General features: G+C 55.6%; 6 protein-coding genes across 6 annotated transcripts; 2 read left to right on the top strand and 4 right to left on the bottom strand.

Moving 5' to 3' along the window:
- Window positions 1–96: 96 nt before the first annotated feature.
- On the bottom strand, window positions 97–5,436 carry C7974DRAFT_357524 (exocyst complex component Sec3-domain-containing protein). The gene is made up of 3 exons (XM_046139621.1): window positions 2,443–5,436; window positions 677–2,389; window positions 97–627 (listed from the first exon to the last, which is right to left on the bottom strand). Exons 1-3 carry the CDS (start codon window positions 5,140–5,142, stop codon window positions 277–279), a joined length of 4,764 nt encoding a protein of 1,587 aa, XP_045998005.1. The 5' UTR covers window positions 5,143–5,436; the 3' UTR covers window positions 97–276.
- Window positions 5,437–5,561: 125 nt separating this feature from the next.
- On the top strand, window positions 5,562–7,072 carry C7974DRAFT_392394 (SRP40, C-terminal domain-containing protein). Its single transcript, XM_046141674.1, has one exon. The coding sequence runs from the start codon at window positions 5,581–5,583 to the stop codon at window positions 6,793–6,795; it is 1,215 nt and encodes a 404-aa protein (XP_045998004.1). The 5' UTR covers window positions 5,562–5,580; the 3' UTR covers window positions 6,796–7,072.
- A 424-nt stretch (window positions 7,073–7,496) lies between these two features.
- Window positions 7,497–8,541, top strand: C7974DRAFT_309141 (uncharacterized protein; the record flags this gene model as incomplete). The annotated part of the gene is made up of 2 exons (XM_046138211.1): window positions 7,497–7,833; window positions 7,886–8,541. 2 exons carry the CDS (start codon window positions 7,497–7,499, stop codon window positions 8,539–8,541), a joined length of 993 nt encoding a protein of 330 aa, XP_045998003.1.
- Window positions 8,542–8,910: 369 nt separating this feature from the next.
- On the bottom strand, window positions 8,911–9,982 carry C7974DRAFT_167972 (uncharacterized protein). Its single transcript, XM_046136088.1, has one exon. The coding sequence runs from the start codon at window positions 9,713–9,715 to the stop codon at window positions 9,206–9,208; it is 510 nt and encodes a 169-aa protein (XP_045998002.1). The 5' UTR covers window positions 9,716–9,982; the 3' UTR covers window positions 8,911–9,205.
- A 489-nt stretch (window positions 9,983–10,471) lies between these two features.
- Window positions 10,472–11,046, bottom strand: C7974DRAFT_375341 (uncharacterized protein; the record flags this gene model as incomplete). Its single annotated transcript, XM_046140201.1, has 2 exons — window positions 10,472–10,552; window positions 10,618–11,046. 2 exons carry the CDS (start codon window positions 11,044–11,046, stop codon window positions 10,472–10,474), a joined length of 510 nt encoding a protein of 169 aa, XP_045998001.1.
- Window positions 11,047–12,909: 1,863 nt separating this feature from the next.
- Window positions 12,910–13,874, bottom strand: C7974DRAFT_167951 (uncharacterized protein). Its single transcript, XM_046136087.1, has 2 exons — window positions 13,706–13,874; window positions 12,910–13,656 (listed from the first exon to the last, which is right to left on the bottom strand). The coding sequence occupies exons 1-2, from the start codon at window positions 13,839–13,841 to the stop codon at window positions 13,040–13,042; spliced, it is 753 nt and encodes a 250-aa protein (XP_045998000.1). The 5' UTR covers window positions 13,842–13,874; the 3' UTR covers window positions 12,910–13,039.
- Window positions 13,875–14,184: the final 310 nt, after the last annotated feature.

Genomic DNA, 14,184 nt, shown 5'->3' with positions numbered 1-14,184 from the left:
CGCAGTGCGTGCACGCTCCTGCACGCTTCCCGCATGAACTAGTGGAGCTGGCGAACATCAATCCCGCATGTGCAGGGACTCAGAGCAGTGAATGTGTGAAGTAAACGTCATAGATTCAATCATCTGAACGCAGCGTCGCCCAATGTGAACGCCATAAACAAGCAGGGGCCGTAGCCTGCTGCCATTCCAATGCAAGTGTACCATATACAACATCGATCAGTCCCACATACACACAACGCTTCATGTAGTACACCAGTCACCTATCTTTCCGAGACATTATCGCCTGAAGGCACCCTGCACCTCGTTCGTACCCCAGTCGACTTCAACCTCGCCCTGGTATACGTCCTGATTGATCCTCTGCACTCTTTCGCCGACCCCGATGTACTTCCTCTCGCATTCTTTGAGCACCTTGAATACCAAGTCACGACTGATGCTCGGATCATCGGCATCGCCAAAATGCTTGTCGACGCGCTTCTTCAGCGCTTCAATGCCCTTGCGCATTTCCTTGGCGTCGTGCGAGTTTACGAGTTTCTTGAATACGGAGCGTGAGTGTGACGATCGCTGAGCAATAGATACTGGCGAGCCACCGCGGGCAGCGAGCAGGGTTTCAGTCGACTCAATGAATTCCTGGCGGTAAGTTAGTAACAAGCGGCGCATACGGTTAACGCAAACTTACCAGTAGCTTGCCGAGCGGGCGGCGTACAACCGCGTCGACGTAGAGGTTCATGTGCTCAGTGTACTCGTCCTGAGCTTTGCCTTTCCAGTAGTCAAGGACAGTGTCAGGGCGGGCATCGACCTCTTCCATATAATGGTTCATGTTCTCAATGAGCAGAATGTGGTAGTTAAGGGCTTCTTTATCCTCCGGATCACCCTGGCCTTGCGTGCCCATGACCGTAGGTGATTCTTTGGCAATGACCTTCAAGCTTTCAAACATAGCTTTGTTGATCCTTTGGTAGCCGTCGTTGACCATGCGCCGGATCTCAAGCTGATCGCCGCCATCCGACGGCGACAGCAGCATGTTCTCAATGGCCATGGAGAAGTGAGGGAACGTCTTCATAAAGGCAATCACTCCCTTGCGCTTTTTGATCTTGACTTTGGTGTCCTCGATCGCGCGGATCTGCTCGTCGAGGAAACGACTGAAAAGGCCCTTCAGGCGTTCGTGGATCTTCTGCAACGTACGTGTGAGGAAATCCTGGTTTGAGTCTTCGATGTCGACCAATTTACGATCGACAGCTGTCAATATACCCACTCCTTGAAGGGGATCCGACCCAACAGCCCAGTCCACAAGGCTCTGGATCTCAGTCGGCCAGAACGAGAATATGTCCTCCATGACATCAGCAACGCGCTTAGCCATCGATCTGTCGGCCTCGAACTGCTTCCTGATCCACAAATTTGGTCCACGACGGGATTGTGGCGGCGCAGACGCTACTGCATCTGGAAAGTCGATGGCATCTGTGGATGTAGCGTGGAAGAACTCAGTGATGAAGTTTTGCTCAGTGAGTAGAACTGGACCGATGTCATCCAACACCCTCCCGAACACGTCGAAGGCATGCAGCTTGCCATCTTGTGGAGCTCTGACAACCTTGGTCTCCTTATCGCCTGATGCTGAGCGAAGGCCACGAGCCAGTGTTTGAGAGCGCTTGACGGTGAGCTTACGCGCAGTTCCTGCCATGCTCTCGGGCTCCTTTTCTTGTGTGCTGGTGAAAAGCAGGTCCTGTTCATCACCTCCAGGTTTCCGGGCAAATCGTCTCCAGGCCAACATGTTGTCGCGGACCTCTTGTTGATATAGTTGAGCAGCTTGGCCTTGATACATGCGGATCAGAGTATCCCAAGAATTTCGATCAATCTCTTTAGCAAAGAGGATGACTGGACTCAACATCCAAAGTTCGCTCCGGCCAGCGTCATGCGCCTCGATGTTTTTCCTCAGAGATGGCATGGAACCTTGATCAATCTGCTTCAGAGCGTCCATTGTCGTCAGAAAAGCAGCACCGAAAGTAATCTCCATATGCTTCTTCAGTCGGTCCAAGAACATAGCGCCCTCACCGAGGTAGTTATCGCGCTTCTCCTGCAAGGCTTGCATGGTCGCGAGCTCGCTATTGCCAAAGCCGGAGCTACTCGTTGCTTTCCCCAGACTGGCGCCTCTGCCTGCGACGAAGGCAGGATCGATGGTGAGTAGTGCCTTGTAAAGCAACACCAGTGCATCTTCAATCTCGTTCAAGCCGCCGAGCTTGCCGATCGGCGCACGTCGCAAGACTTCTAGTTGATCGGTCGTAATCGAAATCGTCTCAACCAGCTGTCGTAGTTCGTGTTGCAGCAAGCGTTGATTAGCTGTCTGCACCTGGAGACCCTGACTTTGTGCTTCAATGAAGGCAATGTCGTCGTTCAGACTCTGTTGAAGTTGTTAGCTGCGGAATGCTGATGCCGGTGTTGGAAGCAACTTACACTTAATTCGACGTTGTACAAGGTAAGCAGACCTTCCATTTCGTCGCACTCTGCGATAGCACGATCCAGCATACGTTCAACGGCTTCGACTCGATCATCTTTCTGTTCAAGATGATTGAGCCAGCTACCCGCTTCAACACGTGCAATCTCACGCTTGATGTCAATCTCAAGGGTCTCAATATGTTTCGGTGTAATGTCACTACCTCCCCAACCGAGTTCTGTAAGCAGACTTTCGAAGCCCAGACCTCGCTCGTCCATGATGGAGGGATCAATGCCAAGCTTGGAAATGTTCATGACCTGTTGATTAGAGCGTCTCTTCTTCTTACGTGGCTCTGGATCAGCTACCACATCAGCAGTGGTGGCCTCCAATGCCTCTGGGGTTGGTGCTCGAAGGGCCTCCTCTTCTGCAAGCTCCGGTTGAGGCTCTTCTATGGCCGGGACAGGCGAAAGTGGGCCCGAAACAGTGACTGCGGGTACAGCATCAGTGGTGATCTTCGGCAGATCCCTTGATGCGCGGCTTGACGTCGGTCTTGACCCAGGCTCATCCGCCTTTTTCTCAACAGCCTCTTCTTTGGGTGCCTCTACAGGTGCTAGTCGCTTGGGCACGAATACCCCGCTGATGCCATCAGGTTCATCAGACGTCTTTGTCTCCTTTGCAAGCAGCTTTGCAGCGGCACCTCCAGCTCGGGGCTTGAAGGCACCTGCAGCTGCAGCCAGTTTACGGAACTTATTCGCAGCATCCGCTGGAGGTGATACTGTCTTCTTCAGCATTGGGAACCGGTTCGCGCCTGCCTGAGACTCCTTCTCCTCTGCGGCAGCTAAAGAGGCCTCTGCAGGCTGCGCCGCAGCTGGTTCACTAGGTGCTTGCTGTTGAACTGGGGGCTCTTCTACGGCTACCGGTTCGGGCGCTGGCGCGGGCACAGGCGCAGGCGCTGGCGCAGGCTCAGGTGCAGGCACAGTCACAGGTGCCGGCGGCTCAGGCAGAACTGCAGGCGGGGGTGGTGGAAGCGGCGATGTTGGCGGCGGCATGGCTTGTGGCATGTTCTGTGGAGGCGCTGATCCATCTCGAGAGGCAGGCTTGAGCCTGTCTGGGATATCTTGTGGTCTCCTCCGCGGCGGGACTTCTAGCGGGGGCGGCGGGGTGGCTGATGGGGTGCGGAACGAACCTCCCTCATTATCGGTGCTGACAGCACTCTGCTGTGATAGCGAGGATGGTTGAGAGTCCATAAATGGTCTACGGCGCTGTGGAGGTGCTTCTGGAGGCATATCCTCGACGCGACCAGTGATCGAACTCGCGTTGCTTTGAGCTGTGCCGGGCCTAAGGCCTCTTGGAGATATATCTCGCCTGGGCGACGGAAATCCATTCTGTCTGCGCTGCTCAGGTGGAGGCATATTTGCACTTGCACTCTCGAACGACTGCTCATCAAAAGACCTCTGTGATCGTTGAGAGCGAGCATCATCGGCCTGTACTCGTCTCCCTGGACTCAGTGCCGACGGCAAGTTCGGAACAAAGTCGCCGCCTGATTGTGGGGTCTCTGGTCGAACACCAAATGCAGATGTCGAGGATTGGGGTGTCAGATTTTGAGACGGCATTGGTGGCGTTGGTGGTACAGGGTCTCGCATTTGTTGACGCGGTCTCATGCTTTCGCCGCTAGGTCGCGATCGAATGCTTTGTTCCATGGATGGTTTCTGCCGCAAGGACGGCACAGGCGGCATGTTTTGATTCTGGTTGAACGGTGAGGGCCGGCGGGCATCGTCTCCGGTACTTGGCCTGCTGCCACCGCGCTCGTCCTGCCCAGGTCTTCGAGGTCCGGCAAACTCGCCGGGAGGTCTTCTGAAGTTCGGGTTCGAGGTCTGTGGTGTAGGTCCTCTTCTTCCTTCGTCGGAGGGAGCGGACGAGAAGTCGCCTGGTCTCCGAGGTGGCGGTCCTGGCGACTTGGGTGGGAATTGCCGCTGCACGGCTGGATCCTGCAATTCCTCACGTCCTCCTAGTTTCGCGCTGGCCTTGCCTTCTGCTGTCGCCAGGTGCGGCCGGCCATTCGTCAGGCTGTTCAACTCGGCGGCGCCGAATCCGGACAAGATGGGAAAGTCGCCCTTTGTGTACTTGTTGTAGATCTTCACCATGCTGCCGATGAAGAACTCCTTCTCTTTGGCGGTGCCTGCCTCCCAGTAGTACGGCTTCGAGATGGTGACCATGAAGCCCTTCTCGCCGGCCCACTGCTTCTTCTGCTCTTCTTCCTGGGACTTGGGCTCCAGCTGTACGAAGTTCTCGACGGCGGTGAGATCCTCCATGGGCCAGGTCTTGCCAATGGAGAAGCTGCCGTTGGCGTTCTCACGCGCCTTGTGCAGCTTGACTCGGCCCGTGTTCCGCACGGAGATCATGATGATACGCCCCTTCTTGTTGGAGGCGGCCGAGGTGGGCGGCGCCGGCGACTGGGGATAGACGGCATCCTCGGTGACGCGGATGTGGGTGATGTACGACTCCTGCAGCTGCCCCTGGTCGTCGACCTTGGCGAAGCAGCTCTCGGTGATGCGGCGGCGCTCGTCGTCGAAGCGCTCGGCGCGAGACATGGACGACGACGCGGCGCCCGAGCTGGTGGTGGAGGGCGGCCCCCGCGAAGCTCCAGGCGCGGGGCCTCTGCCCGGGGCGCGCGGGTCTCCCAGGCCATTGGGGTAGTTGTTGCGCGGCCGGCCGTCCATCTTGGCGGCGGTGCTGGAACGTTGCACGGCAGCTCGTGCAGGAGCGCGCGGATGCTGGGCGGCGCTGCGGCCGACTCCTGTGCTAGCGCGGCTGTGCGCAAGCGGGCAGGGCCGTGGACGTGGCCATCAAATGTGAGGGGGAGCTCGGGGCCGTGTGTCGGGCAGGCAGGCGGTGCGGGCGGAGCTGCACGGGCGATCGGGGCAGTGCGGGGCGGCGACGCGGGCGGCTCGCAGAGCTCTCGCGCGACGGGCTGGATTGGACGGGCTGGGCGGCCGTGGACGCGCAATGAGCTGCGATGCTGCGAGGGAGGGCTGGCTGGCTCGGTGTTGGCCAGCGTGGTGGAGCCGGGGCCGTTCGCGCTAGCCACTAGCGCGCCGCCTGAACTTTTTCGAGGAATCTCTGGCCAGCGACACCCTCGCACACGACCGATTGCAGCCATGGCCAAGTCCGACAAGAAGAGCTCCACGGCCCCGGCCAACGTGCAGACCGACCTCGACCTCGTGCAGGCCTTCCTCGCCCAGGCCGGCCACGAGAGCGCCGCCGCCAGCCTCAAGGGCTTTGCGGCATGGGCGACTGCCCAGGCCAACAAGTCTGACGCCATGGACGTCGACGAGAAGGCCGCCAGCAGCGACTCGAGCAGCGACAGCAGCGCCTCGGACAGCGACTCTAGCAGCGACTCCAGCAGCGACTCGGACAGCGACAGCAGCAGCGAGTCTGAGGCCGAGGCCAAAAAGCCCGCGAAGAAGGCCAAGAAGGTCGCAAAGAAGGACGACTCCAGCTCGAGCAGCGACTCCAGCTCCGACTCCAGCTCCGACTCGTCAAGCTCCGACTCCGACAGCTCTTCAGACGAGGAGGCGGCACCAGCACCGGCGCCCAAGAAGGAGAAGAAGGCCAAGAAGGCCAAGTCGGTGTCTTCGTCGTCTGCCTCCTCGTCCTCCAGCGACTCCAGCGACTCCAGCGACGACTCCTCCAGCGAGTCTGAGGCCGAGGTCGAGCCCGCCAGCGTACCCCTCCCCGCCTCCGACGACTCCTCGAGCGCCTCCAGCGATTCGGACAGCTCCTCAGACAGCGACAGCTCCAGCGACAGCAGCAGCTCAGAGTCCGAGGACGAGAAGCCCGCAAAGGCGAAGAAGGCGACAAAGACCAAGAAGGTCAAGAAGGCTGCCTCGGTCGCTTCCTCGTCAGCGTCGAGCTCCTCCGACTCCGACTCGTCTGACAGCGACTCTGACTCGTCTTCTTCCTCCAGTGGTTCAAGCTCCGACAGCTCTTCTGACTCCGACGACGACGACGACGACGAGAAGACCCCTGCCGTCAAGCGCACCGGCTCCGACTCCTCTGCCACCCTCGCTGCCACATCCCCTCCTGCGCCTGCCACCAACAAGCGCAAGCGCGACGGTGATGACGAGGAGCCCAACAAGAAGCGCAGCCACGTCGAGAACCGCTTCCAGCGCATCAAGGCCGACGTCGAGGTCCTGCCCGAGCTCTCCAGCAACGCCTACGTCTCGTACGACTACGCCGACCGCGCACACGCAAAGCTCATCGTCACCAAGGGCAAGGGCTTCACCAAGGAGAAGAACAAGGGCAAGCGGGGCTCCTACCGCGGCGGTCTGATTGACACCTCCGGCGGCAAGGGCTTCAAGTTCGAGGATTAGACGCTGGTCCAGTGCGGTATCTCGATCTGGACCACGCAGGTCGCGAGCGGGCACCATGCATCATAGAGGAGGCAGCTTATAGGCACGCACAATTGGCGAACAGGAGTTACAGGCGCCGCAAAAGTACTCATACCCTTTGGCGGCTCACGCCGCACGATATTGAACGAGGCCCCCGGCATGTTGATAGAGCACTTTCATAGCAACAAACTTAGACAGCATTTCGCACCCTCTAGCCCTATGCACCAGTGACGTCGTCCTGCGCGTGCCCGGCCCAAACTCCATCGGTACCCTAATTCCAGCCAGGCGTTGCGCAATCGCGGCCAGATGCCACCGCAAGCCCCGGATCGGACACCACGGCGCCCGACGTCCGCGACGCGCCCGCGCGCACGTGAAAATCCGCCCCGCCGCGTCGTCCCGTTCAGGCGCGCAATGACGCGCTCGATCGCGGCCGCGAATCCAGAACTCCCACATCTCTGTTCGCGGCGCCTGCATCGTCCGGTCGCGCTGGGGCGCCCAACAATGCACATGCACGCCAAAATGTTAAATACGCGGCCTTGGGCCCGGGGGGATTGTGCTGGGCTAGATAGACACTGTGACTCGAATTGCATTATTGAATATCTAACAAGTCCTCTTATTCTTTATCTTGATTCTTTGACTTTGACTTTCCGAGAGACTACAAGAGCCAGGAGGCACACACCAAGATGACGCTGACACAAACGCTCCTCCGCCTTACGGCCTTCAAAAACCCCCTCCTGCGCACACTCGTCCCCTCCGTCGCAATCGCATACGGCATCCAGACCGCCGTTGCCGTCCCCGCCATCGCGGCCCAGACCGAGCGTTACTACGACCTCAGCGGTAGCCTGACGTACATCAGCTGCGTGGGCGCGTCGCTGGTGCTGCCGTATCTGCGCGCGAAGCAGGCCGGCGCAGCTGTGGGCGGGTTGGCGGAGTACCTGGGTGCTGGAGGACTGGGGCAAGGCGGGTGGTGGTGGAGACAGGCGGTGTTGAGTGCGGCGGTGGGGATCTGGGCGACGAGGTGTATGTCTTCATCCTTCTCCTGTGTGGCCGTGTCTGGTGCTGACTTGCGCAGTGGGCTCGTACTTGTTCAGCCGCATCTCGTCGGACGAGGGCAAGGATAGCCGCTTCGACAACATCCGCACGTCGCCGTCGAAGTTCTACGTCGCGTTCTTCGCCCAGGCGACGTGGGTGTCGCTGTGCACGCTTCCCGTGATCCTCGTCAACAGCCTGCCGCGCAGCGCGTTCGCAGCAACGGGCTTCGGCGCTGCGATATCCGCGAAACCATACCTCACCGACGTGCTCGGGCTGGCCATCTTCGTCTTCGGCCTGGCCTTTGAGGTTGTTGCCGACAGGCAGAAGAGCAAGTGGGTGGAGGAGAAGAAGGCGAAGAAGCACTCGGAGGAGTTTCTGACGCACGGGTTGTGGTCCAAGTCGCGCCACCCCAACTACTTCGGCGAGGCGACGCTGTGGACCGGCATTGCGATTGCGGCTGCGGGTCTTCTCGTGCGGCAACCGGCGCAGGCTGCGCTGGGTCTGAGCGGGCTGGGTGCGGCGGGTAAGGTGCTGGTTACGGGGTTGTGTGCGGTGAGTCCGGCGTTTGTGTCGTTCTTGTTGTTGAAGGTCAGTGGTGTGCCGTTGAGCGAGAACAAGTACGATAAGCGGTACGGCGACAGGAAGGACTACCAGAAGTGGAAGCAGGAGACGCCCATGTTTATCCCGAAGTTCTGAGTCCAGCACAGAACCTAGATGGCGATCCGCGAGGAGGACTGACGTCGAGTCTGGGGTGACAGCTGATGAGTACATCAAATGACATCAAAGTCCTCAGCTTTCCGCGTCACACCCTTTTCTCCTTTTCTGACCGGTCAATCGCCTGGCCTTCCATGAGGCCGTGAACAAAACAGACCCCTACAAGCTGCCAACACGTCTCACCGTCAACAGGGCGCAGCAGAAACGGCCTGTGGTATCTTCCTGAACAAAACTCAAGTCAGAGTTGACGTAACCTGAATAGTGCCGATAAAGAAGAACCCGCTTGTATGAGACCCCGCTCACGCTCTACGTTTGCAGAGATCATAGTAACCCTTTTCTTTACTTTTCTTTTCTGACATTTTGAGAGCTCTTAGCAAAGTTTCAATCATGCTGCGCTAATAATTTCTCGTGTTCATGACCATCTCTCAGGCCATAGCGGAGGCATACGGACGGTAGCAGGTTGTGATCTCTCCCACCCCAGCTTTACAGACACGACTCGTTTTTTCCCGTCGATATGTTGCCATACACGTATACCTGTTGTAGCTTGCTTCAACCTGCTGCCAAATACACAGATTCGCAAACCACAAGGTGCACAACTCCTCAAAAACCTTCCGCCATCCAAGCTCTTTCTAAAATCCCCTCTTTATCATACGAGCTCTGATAGAATCCGCTTCTTCTCTAGCCACCACGTCGCTAACAGCATACCAAGCATAACGACCTCTATCTTGGCCTGCAGGAGTGGGTCGTGTACCTCGTGCTCGCGACCGGGCACAGGATCGAATGCGGCCACACCGGGGTAAAAGTGTGCACTCGCCTGCGTCACCCAGTATAGGGTTCCCAGCAGTATTGTAGTGTGCAGTCGCTCCAGCGCCGCCGAACGGCGCACGTTAGTCCATGCCTCGGCTGAGAGACCACTCTTTGATGGCAGTCTTCCTGGGACGAAAGCGTACCATAGTGTTGCAAGGCCAAGGAGTAGTCCCATTGACATTGTTTGCCCGTTATGGAACTTGGCGTGAGGAAGCCACTGAGGGTGATAGATGTGCGTGTCATTCCAGTCGGCGAGGAAGGCGCCAACACTTGTGGTCAGGGAAACAAGCACAATGAGGACCTGACCAAGGCTGGGGATGCGCGAAGGAATAGCAGTACGGCTTGACATCTTGATAGCTCTGGTTTGGCTTGGTGACGTTTCTATGCGTGGCTTCTGGGGTTGCAGGTCGGTTATGGCTCGATCTGAGACTGGAAAGACGTTGGAGGAAGACGTATTGAAAGCGAAGAGCTTTCTTAAGATTTGGCTAGCGTAGGGAGGGAAGACGTGTATGCCTTTAAATCAGATAAAGCAAGGATTCTACCTTAACTCCGTAACCCGAGGTAGCGAATTCTAGTGCAGACTATCACCAACCATATTCATTCGCTCTTTTATTTGTCGACCGATCTAGTACAATTGTGGTGGCAGGGAGTCGGTATCTCGGTGCCCCGGGTCCGATGGGCCATGTGCAAGGAAGTCGCACGGCTAGAGCTAAGATCGGGGCCGAGTTTGGCAAGCAAATACAGAGCAGATTACGTAGTTATACCTTCCATTAACGCGTTGTAAAGGCTGGCAAATTGTAGGCCAAGATATCATTAATAGATTTGCCGACGCCCAAAGCAGAATTGCAATTACGAACACGAAAGAGAATGCGAGAACAAGTCATCCTATTCTGTACCACCAAATTTTGCGGCACCGGAGAGATTGTGGTCTTCGTACATACCATTACAATTCAGGATAACGTTTCAGTTAGGGTGTGTAGTTCTCCAGCAAACAAGGTTTACCAGCAACAACTTTGATATATAAAAGGCTCTTATGATAAACATTATAGGCTTTTTGTCCTCTACGTTCTCTTCAAAATCTCAATTTCGGCTCCATGATACTGTCTCACCTCTTGCGCGCTGTATTGCTTTGAACATCTGGCCCTAATTTACAAAACCTCGTGAATCCCCCTACAACACACACGAGCTGTGTGCACGTTAGCGGAATGATCGAGTCTCGAAGTTGCGGACATTTTGTCGCATTCGACATACCATCCAATCCATCCACTTCCATTTCGTCACTGCGGGATAGTAATCACTAGACCAAGCTAGCCTCGCAGCACGTAAAAAGCCTGGTTGGCCATCCTGGAAGGCGTCCCAGAAAAATCCGACTTTGTATTCACCCGCAGGTGTAACACTCTCCTTAAGCACGAACCCCACGCCGGGGAAACCGTGGAAGCCATGCACATCGCCGCGCTCCGAGACAACTATACCAGTCTCTGGAGTCACGACATGCCAACTTCCGTGATGGAAAATGTTCACTGCGCCAGTAAGGACCTGGAGGTGCTCGTCGTGATGTTGGTGCCAATGCAGGGGGACATTGATAACGGGCGTGTCCGCATTTTCAGGCTTCCAGGACTGCTCAATCCAAATATGCATTGGGTCGGATCTTGGTAAACTGGTGTCGCTGAAAGCACGCATGGTGCCGCCAGGACCTGTGTGTAGAGTCCATAAAGTGTTGATTGTAGAGGACATTCGAGTGCCAAGTATAAGGGAGGTTCGTTAAGTCGGAATTGAGCTTTTAGTTCTCGTATGGCAAACACTAAACTGTGGCGTTAGAAAGCGTGATCTACTGTATTGTAGGCAACGTAACGTTGAGTATGAAGGAAGTGGAGTATCCTCCACCGTCCTCTTTAAATACTTCGTAGTCGATATGGCGGCTTGGTCTCGGTATCTTGGAGCCTTGGTTTTCGTGGGCGGGAACGGATTGGAGATACCCAACCCTTGTATCCACGACCGCGTGACGGCCACTTCGATATTGTTGCACGGTTCACAACGACGATGTCCGATTGTGATCAACTATGGCCAATGCACGGGTCATACAGAAGGCATGAAGATACATGTGTAGTTGTTACCAAACCTGACGGCGTGGTGACATGTCAGTAGAGCGAAGACCATAGCGGCAATTGCTTTCTCCCAAATGGTACACGGCTCCTAGGAACGTATTGCGAACAAGCTGTACACCGTAGCCGAGATACTGCATGATGCACCCCGAATAATGCCCAACCTCCGTGCGCCCAAAGATAATGCTTGACCTGCGTGCTTTATTTTGTGGAAGCGTATCAGTCAGAATCGTTTTGTGCAACAAATACGTTACTTGCCAATGGTAGTAGTAATACCATTCGTTGGACGATATCTGTCGCCAGGCAGTCTTTGCAGCACAAAACGTAGGCAGGAACGCGAATTGGCTCGTGGCAATTACGAATGACAAACCTGAAAAGTTCTCGACTCAAATATGTGTCATTGCAGCTGCTTGGTCACTTTATCGGATGAGCGTCACGTACGTCCGAGCAGTGAAGTGGCTTAGGTCTTACACGTAGTCACGGCTGTGTTACGCTTGATTGGCGAATGCACGCGAGGCTAGAAGCTAGTTAATTGTTAATTGTGAAGCCCGGTGGGGGTGTTCGCAGTTCGGAAAGCCGAAAAGGCCGACAGCTCAAAATAGATTCAAAGAACCCAGCCAAGGCCAAACTGGTAATTTTTTCCAAGGGTAGACCGTAGATGTCGTCTTTAGCGGACGTATGCTAGTATCTCTAGAAATGTAGCTTGGGTGAGATGTTGACGTTTAGCAGCATCAACTTATAGCCGACAGAATCTTGGGAGCTGCCCTGCAGATGTTATGTTGCGGGATCTTCTGGACATGGTCTTGAAGACAAAAGGGAGGACTGCAGGATTGACTTGGGACCTGATGCTATATATCATGCTGGCATCTGATCTAATACTAGAGTGTTAGACTAGACTTGTTGGATGAGGATTTCGTGGCCCTTTTCTGGCCCTCCTCAAGCAACCGGAAGGACTAGAGCTGATTAGATAACCATAATCGCAATGTTTTGCTGGATCGTGCCTGCCAATGACCACTATTTGCGGCGGCAGTAGCCTCCGCTTCTGATGGCCTCCAGCGCTGGATTGAAATGTTCGATGCAAACGGCGTCTGGCCAAAGTATTCTGAGTCGGTCTGGGTGACGGAGAACGCGCAGACCGTCAGCAAGACTGCGAGGAATAGAAATATTGGCTTCATTGCAGATCATCGTGCTTTTGCCGTCTGGATGTCCCTATGCATAAGACACCGCTTGGTACGACGGGCAATCATCGAGACGGACTTCATAAAGCTAGCACTTTATCGGGTCATCTTCCTTTCCTGGTTTGAGCTGTAGAAGCCGAATGCTTTGTGAAGTCTGCAGAGGTTTGTACTTGTAGCGAGTTGCGCCGCCCTGCCGCCGCCCTGCCGGCTGGTCTGTTCAAATCTTTCGAAAATCCGCCACCTCGCATGATGTTCGCTTTCAGGGGTCAAAGGACGCCTTAGGGTTGGAGCATTCCTGCAACGGCTTCACACAAATACAATGTGTGCGTTGTGATGAGCGCGGAGCCTGGAACCCAAGTCCAAGCCAGGTAATGTGCCTTCGCCGTATCGTAATCAGATTAGAGCCCCTGCATTCATCATCGCCTCTTCTTTGCGTCGCCGGGCCTCGCGCTTCGCCTCTTTCTGCGCATCGTGCTCGGCTTTCTTCGCTTGATACTCTCGTAGGCGTTTGTCGTACTCCTTCGCCATCTTCTTGTCTGCTTTGATCTTGCTCTTGATCTCGCTATGCTGGGCGGAAGTGATACGCCAGGGAATTGACAAGATGGCGGTTTTGAAAGCCGCGGTCTCGGCCCAAGCTTGCAACTCCTCGTTCGTCGAGGAAACGACCTGAACTCTTTTCAGCTCCATCTGCTTCATTCCACGGAACTCGGAAATCGTTCCTTTGGCTTTGAGAACCGTGCCAATGTCCAGACTGTGATCATCGACTGTGACCTCGAAGATACCAACGTGGCTCACAACATTGACGTTGCTGATCGTGGTGTTGGAGGAATTTTTCTTGAAGGCTTGTTCATCTGGACCGATCCTTACAATCTTCAGCTCGACAGTCGTGCCACTTCCATCGTCCAGCGTAAGGGCGGTGTATCTGAAATTGATGTCATCGATGGCTACAACGACGCCGACGACACGCACGTAGCGTATGGGGTGATTCAGGTAGAAGTATATGTTCTGTCCTGAGGACTGAGTCAGCCTGTGCAACCACGCCTTTGATCTATGTCCTACCTCGGAAATCCGGCTCGGATCTGAGCGCATGGATATCAGCAGCCGTGAGCTTCACCCAGGCATCATAAGTAGGCGAGGACTGGAAGCAGTACGCTGGATACAGTCGGTATGGACGCGTTGTTGAATGCTTTGACATATCATATTGTGTTGAGATGTATGAGAGATGAAGTGTCGGTGACGCGTGCGGGACATGGGAAACACCAAACTTACGCGCGCATCACGTGGTTGAATTTGCCCCACCTTTCTGCCTCCATGCACCTGCAAGCGCATGCATGGAAGCCTGCACACCATCTTGTAACGCGCATCCGATCAACCCGCTTCCAACTTCGAAGTGTCGCTCCGCAAGGTAGTAAGCAAGGCTTTCGCACGCTTAACCGATGTATTTGTCTTGTCATGATCCTCAGAGGAGTGTCTCCACAAGTGCTAGCAAGCTTCCAAGCCAGGTATACCCAGCATGCAGAGCCAGGTGTTCACCTCGG

Source organism: Boeremia exigua (assembly GCF_020726555.1).
Source record: "Boeremia exigua strain MPI-SDFR-AT-0100 chromosome Unknown C7974scaffold_5, whole genome shotgun sequence".
NCBI lineage: Eukaryota > Fungi > Ascomycota > Dothideomycetes > Pleosporales > Didymellaceae > Boeremia > Boeremia exigua.
Note: the sequence above shows the minus strand (reverse complement) of the source record. Positions and strands in the feature narration are given on the sequence as shown.

Bases quoted from the DNA above. Each gene is read 5' to 3' on its own strand.
- C7974DRAFT_357524 (XM_046139621.1), bottom strand. From the start codon at position 5,142: ATGGACGGCCGGCCGCGCAACAACTACCCCAATGGCCTGGGAGACCCG. The intron at 2,390-2,442 runs GTAAGTTGCTTC...CAACTTCAACAG, and splicing joins TGTACAACGTCGAATTAAGT to AGTCTGAACGACGACATTGC. The intron at 628-676 runs GTAAGTTTGCGT...ACTTACCGCCAG, and splicing joins GCCCGCTCGGCAAGCTACTG to GAATTCATTGAGTCGACTGA.
- C7974DRAFT_392394 (XM_046141674.1), top strand. From the start codon at position 5,581: ATGGCCAAGTCCGACAAGAAGAGCTCCACGGCCCCGGCCAACGTGCAG.
- C7974DRAFT_167972 (XM_046136088.1), bottom strand. From the start codon at position 9,715: ATGTCAAGCCGTACTGCTATTCCTTCGCGCATCCCCAGCCTTGGTCAG.
- C7974DRAFT_167951 (XM_046136087.1), bottom strand. From the start codon at position 13,841: ATGTCAAAGCATTCAACAACGCGTCCATACCGACTGTATCCAGCGTAC. The intron at 13,657-13,705 runs GTAGGACATAGA...CTCAGTCCTCAG, and splicing joins ATCCGAGCCGGATTTCCGAG to GACAGAACATATACTTCTAC.